Source organism: Pteropus alecto, unplaced genomic scaffold (genome assembly GCF_000325575.1).
Source record: "Pteropus alecto unplaced genomic scaffold, ASM32557v1 scaffold40, whole genome shotgun sequence".
NCBI lineage: Eukaryota > Metazoa > Chordata > Mammalia > Chiroptera > Pteropodidae > Pteropus > Pteropus alecto.
Genome location: NW_006431919.1, coordinates 681,057 through 687,031, shown reverse-complemented (window position 1 = coordinate 687,031; position 5,975 = coordinate 681,057). Strand labels below are relative to the sequence as shown.

At 41.6% G+C, this 5,975-nt stretch overlaps 1 protein-coding gene across 3 annotated transcripts in view; it reads left to right on the top strand.

The window, feature by feature from the left end:
- HTR4 (5-hydroxytryptamine receptor 4) overlaps positions 1-5,975 on the top strand; it is a 115,684-nt gene that overhangs the window by 96,541 nt on the left and 13,168 nt on the right. The window contains exon 6 of one of the 3 annotated variants that reach the window (XM_006906372.1): positions 2,208-2,286. The exons of the other annotated variants lie outside the window; for them this stretch is intronic. Coding sequence (XP_006906434.1) covers positions 2,208-2,214 — 7 coding nt within the window. The 3' untranslated portion in view covers positions 2,215-2,286. Of the gene's footprint in view, positions 1-2,207; positions 2,287-5,975 lie in introns of those variants that run through there. 3 annotated transcript variants of the gene reach the window in all.

Here is a 5,975-nt window from a genome sequence, read left to right as displayed (position 1 = left end):
CTGGGCCTGAGTACTTGACCCAGCTATTCTGTTTAACCCTTGGGCCTTCCATCATCTCACATATAAAATGCAGGGGATGCACAAGAGTTAGAATATCAAATCAGAATCTTTTCTTCATACACAAATTTACTTAGAGCCCCATTGCACATGGGCCAAAGTAGGATGGGGGCAGGTGTATCTGGGTCCACCATCTCTACTCATCCAACCCTTCAGGGAGCCTTCTAGGCAGCTTAAAACCCTAAGCAGCTGGACCAGGTACCTCCTCTAAAAGTCTGTGATGGTGCTTGGTTTTCCCTTCTCTTTAGTTTTTTTCTAAAGAATTCTTGAGACCTCTGGGAGCTATTTCTCCAGATGCCTTTCCTTAGAATCACAACTATCCACTTATTTATAAAACCTCTTTCTCCATACAAAAAAAAAAAAGCCCGATTTCTGAAACTTCTGTCTGAGAATGACATTCTGAGCCTTCACTCCCTGTGAAGCATCCTGCACTGTGTCCAGGCAGAGAACTAGACCCCAGAAACTCAACTAACCTCTCTTGGGGCAAATGTCCCCTGCCTTGCTTTTTTCCCAAATTGTCTTTCTTCACTTTGGAATAGCATTCCCCCAACCCATCCCAGGGGGAGAACCTAACACTGACTTAGTACTTACTACGTGCTAGGTAGTTTTTATTTGTTATATAGTTTAATTTTATCAACAGCACAAGAATGTTTAGAGAAACAGATAGTTTTTGGACATATACTCCATGCCAGGGTTTGTCGCCAGAGATTAATTAATAAATAATACTGACAAAGTCTCTGCTCTTCCTTGTCGGACATCAGAAAATGAACAAGGAGACATACACACACGAATTAGATAAGTTTAGATACTCCTGAGTGCTATAAAGAACATGAAAAATAGAGAAGGGAATGGGGTGTTTACGTTATCTGGGATAGTAAGGGCAAGCGTCATAGAATGAGGTCAGCCCTGTCACCTGGGACAAGAATGCTGGAGGGGAGTGAATCATGTGTTGATTGGGGGAGTAGGATGTCAATCAAAGGGAACAGCAAACACAAGACTCTGAGGCAGAAGTGAGCTGGGCTTGTGTGGCTGGTGCTCAGTGAATATCAGGGGAGTGGTATGAGACGAGATCAAAGAAGTAAGTAAAAGCTGATTAGTTACTTCCTATGTGCCAGGATTGGTGGAAAGTGTTTTATATGAAACCCTACAAGGTAAGTATCATTCTCCCATTGTACAGATGAAGAAACTGAGCTGCACCTCAGAACCTGGAACTTCCCCAAGAGCACAGAGATTACCTGGAGCTGGAAACAGGACCCAGACCCTTCCATGCCCAGCCTTTCTCCCCGACACATCACTTGCTGAGGGGACTTGATCCACTTGAGCCCCATTCTCGTTAGCAGTAAGAACAGTCCTTGAAACAGGTGACTTCTCTTCTTGTACATCTCTCCCTCTTTGCCTCCCTTCTTTCTCCATGAGGCGCTGACTGTCTGCAAACAAAGATGCATTTATACGGTGGTTTTTCATTGATTTTTAAATAAGCTAATTCCAGATAGCATCTAATTAGAAGTAAAAAAAAAAAAAAAAAGAAAGAAAGAAAGAAAGAAAACAATCCTTGGCCAGCCAGAAAGTGGTTTGCTATGAAAACTATTCGTTTTTATCAGAAATAAGAGCAATTCAATCTGATTACATAATCAGTAGATTTTTTTTTTCCCCCTGTATTTTCTTATCTCCGTTCTGACTGACAACATCCTTCTGCAATTAATATTATCTTTCATCTGGACTGGGACCTCAGGCCCTAAAACCCACTGCAAGCATGCCATTTCCCTGATCAAAACTCTTAACAATTCTTCATTGCCTCCCAAAGTCTGGGCTCCTCATAGTTTTTCTGGGTCTGCTGTTTACAGTTTTGCCTGCAGAAGTCTTCACTCTGGCAAAGGAAGCAACACGCTCCGGGTTCCACTCACTTTCTCTCTGCATTTGCACCTCGTGTCTCTTGGTCCTGATTTCTTTCCATTGGGCACACGTCTCCCAGCATCTCTTACAAAGTCTGTCTCGAATGCCACCTTCTACTTGAAGTCTTTTCTGGCCTCTAGGACGGCATGAGATTTGACCTATTTCAGTCCCCAAAGCACTTTGTCCTTCTCCCTTGACATTTTGCCATGCTTTTCAGGGTAGTTCATTAACCATGCCCTGTCTGAGTGTCCTACCAGATTTTGAGCTCCTTGAGGACAGGGGCTGATTCTTATTGATCATCTTTTATCTTTTATCATGCCCGGCTCAGATTTTTGTGTGATGGAGCTGTCCATAAAGTCATCGAATTTACTTCTTTGGAAGAATTTGGAGCTTTTCATTGTTTACAGAGTCCGCCCCGCACCATCCCACTTAGCTCTTTCAGCCCCCGAACCTCACTGCTGCTCTGCCACTTAGTACTCCACCCACTGCAAAAGCTGCAGCCTTCTGATAAGAGAAAAACCTTTCTGTGACGGTTTTGAATAAAATCAAGATGTTTATCATATTTCTTGCAAGTAGCAAAAGGATTAGAGTTTTAAAATACCACTATTTTCCTGATTCGTGGCAAGTTTTGTTTTTTTTTTAATCATTTTGGGTCCTGTCTGTCTATGAAAAGAACTTAAACTTAAAGGTTTATATTTATAGGATGTGGTGAATCAGACTGAAGTTGTATGAGTTGCTTGACGTTGTATAATCCTAGGGAACGTTGATCACCATTCCACCAGTACTGGCATTTATGGAGACAGCACAGAGCACGGGGTGAAAGAAAGAAAGGGTGGGACCAGGCCAAGGATGTGGAATGGACACAGAGAGAGTTGCTCAGGCTGGAGTGTGGTAGAAAATGTTTAAAAAGATGCCAGAAAATGTGTCTTTTCCCTCAGCATCCTTACTAACTTGCTCCATGACTCTGTGCATGTCCCTGCCCTTTGCCGGCTTAAGTTTTGCCATCTATAAATTGAGAAGCTTTCTGTGGTTAAGAGCTAGCTTTCTAATTAGATAGACATGGATTTAGATCCAGACTCTACTGATTACTGATTTTGTGTGACTTCGGGTAAGTCCCTGAAGATCTAAGCCTTGATTTCTTCTTCACGGGAGGGGAACAAGGGCATATCCTCCAGAGTGTGGCTGTGAGGCTTCAGTGGGTTAAAGCTCATTAATAGTGGGGCACAGTCCTTGGCATATAGTAAGCGCTCACTGAAGTGTAGCCTTTACTATCATCACTCTGGATTCCGTGACATTTGAAATTCTGAAGCTGCACATAGAGTCTTTTGGAAAGGGTGTTGGGGAATCAGAGTGGGGCAGTGGCAAAGGTGGCAGTGGTGGTTTCTATGCCAGTTATCTACTCTGGACTGGGGCAGGCCATGAACACTATTCAGGAGAAAATGGAGATGGTAGGGATTTGGTTATGGAGTCAGAGAAGATATATGTGATGAGCACGGGCAGGCAGGAAATAGAGTTTAGTTGTCATTTGGTGTCTTGTGTGGGACACCTAAAATGTCTCTTTATCTTCTCCAGTTCATGAGATTCCTAAGCAATAGTCACACGTAGATATTCTAAGAGGGTTAAAGGACACAAGTTTATGGAAAGCCTAAGATCTGTCAGTACTACCTCTACACTTTACATATCTTAGAACACGTAATCCTCAAAAAAGTATTGACTAGATTGAATCCTAACTTCCCAACTTGCTAGCTGTGTTTCTTCGGGCAAGTTAATTAACTTCTCTGAGTCTCAGTTTATTTATGAGTCGATAGAGGCGTTGGCACTACCTAACTTACGAGGTTGTATACTTTCAATAAAATTGTGTATATGATAGCAATTAGAACACCACCTGGCAGATAATTGGGAGGGTTTTTTTTATTATTATTATTTTCATTGTTAAAATAATAACCCCCATTTTGTGAATAAGTAAAATGAGGCATAAGGAGACCAAGTTTCTGAACCAAGGTCATACAAGTAATAATAAGCAGAGCCAGGATACAAACTTAGATTTGCCTATCTTGAGAACCTGTACTCTATTTTTCTGCCTGTGTAGAAGGTAAAAGAAGCAATATCATGAAATTTTGACGAGACACTCCCTCTGAAAATAGACGACATTTTATAACACATGTGAGTGTCCTAGTAGACTGAATAGGTAGTCATTAAAACTGATCTGGAGCCTTGGATGAAAGGTCAGACATTATCTGTGCTTTAAAAAACTTGGTTGAGGTCAGATAATTTAATTTCAATCGAGTCTTTCCCAGTGTCGAATGCCAGTAGGGGGTTACGTCATTTCGTTCCAGCCTTAATCCCCCGAATTGGCACACTAATCATTAGTATATGGTCTTCTTGTCAACAGGGTCCAAATGGAGACCCATATGCTACTGCTTAATGATGACATTCTTGGCCAGAACACAGCCCACCCCACCCTCCACCCCATAAGCCTTATACCAATCTCTTTATCATCCTCAGGAACTTGCCATGGAGGAGTCTGTGAGTCATCCGTTACTGAGGCTTTGTGAAAGGGGAGTCGAGCCAGGGTTTCATAATTTCAAGTGCAAAGCCCTTGGCTGGCTGAGCCAAGGTACCATTTCTGGCGAGACCTCTTGTCCCAGCCAGCCAGAGAGTGGGCAGTTGGTCAAGCGGATGTGAGTCAATGGAAGGAACCAAGAAAGAGTAGTCGTATTAGAGTCACCCTTATTACTGCATCTTCTCTCCTCAACACAGCCTTCCGGAACCATTGAGCTTATAAAAGGAAAAGGCCAAAGCCATTGCAGAATTCTGTCTCATCTAATAGTAGCCCTTTCCACAGAGAGCAGTCTCTATTTATTTTCTAATTTCCTGGCATTTATTTGTTATTCAAACCTTCCTATTGCAGCGGATGGTTTCACTTGTGGTAGCCTGCATGATGGGGGGAAAAAACCCAGAAATTCTGATTTCACCTTGAATTCTGTCCTCACCAGCTGGATGACTTCTGGCAAGCCACTAACCCCTTTGGGTTTCAAATTTCTCATGAAAAAAAAAAATGTCCTCACCTACCTCACAGATACCAAATTGTATTTATTCACTTGGCAAAAGTTTTTATGCTGCTAGAGGAGAAATAAGTCAATAAATGTTCATTGGTCTTTTATGACTCCCACATTGATAGGTTAATCAAGATACAGTTTTCTAAAATCTATAGGACTGGGCAACAAATGCTAAGTGTTACTACTACTAGTATTACTATTACTATTATTATTATTATTAGTTCAGTACTCCAGGTGGTAAGTCATCTCTGATTGCTTTACTTTCTATTCTCTTCCCAAAAAAAGATCTATATCTAGTCTTTCATCTCCAGTTTCACTGACACCTCTTAGAGCTCATTCTCTATCACCTTATATTACATAACTACCACTATCTTCCAATTCTTTTTTCTTTACATCTATATAAATTAATCTGTTTTTTTAATCACACATATACACATGACAACTAACAAAAGGAAAAGTAAAGTAACAGACTCCCTCTTAAAATTTTTCATACAATGAAAATTTCCCATATGCAATGACTCTATTCAAAAGCGTAAAGTGGTCCCCAGTTGCTCATTTCTAGGTCATCCTCATGCACAACGCAACGCTTAACTCAGTGAAAAGGGGCCAAGTCCCACTTCCTTTTCCAGCTGTCAGGTCCATATGTGACTTCTCCCTGCTTGTTGCAGCCCACGATCCTTTTCTCCTACCACTTGCCAGTTAGAGCCAAAGCCTAGTACATGGACATCCTCGTCTGTGAAGCCTAATGCAGCCACCCTGGTCTAGGTCCACAGGACTTAATTCCCTGGGGTCACAACCATAATCTCCAAGGGAGGCTGTTCTCAGGCACACATGCAAAAGAGAAACATCCAAACTAGCTATTTTAGCATAAAACTACCAAAAAACAGTACAAAGTGAAAACATCCCTTCTCATTGACAAAGACCTAGGAGTTTACATAGATAATCTCTAGAGATAATAAAATGAAA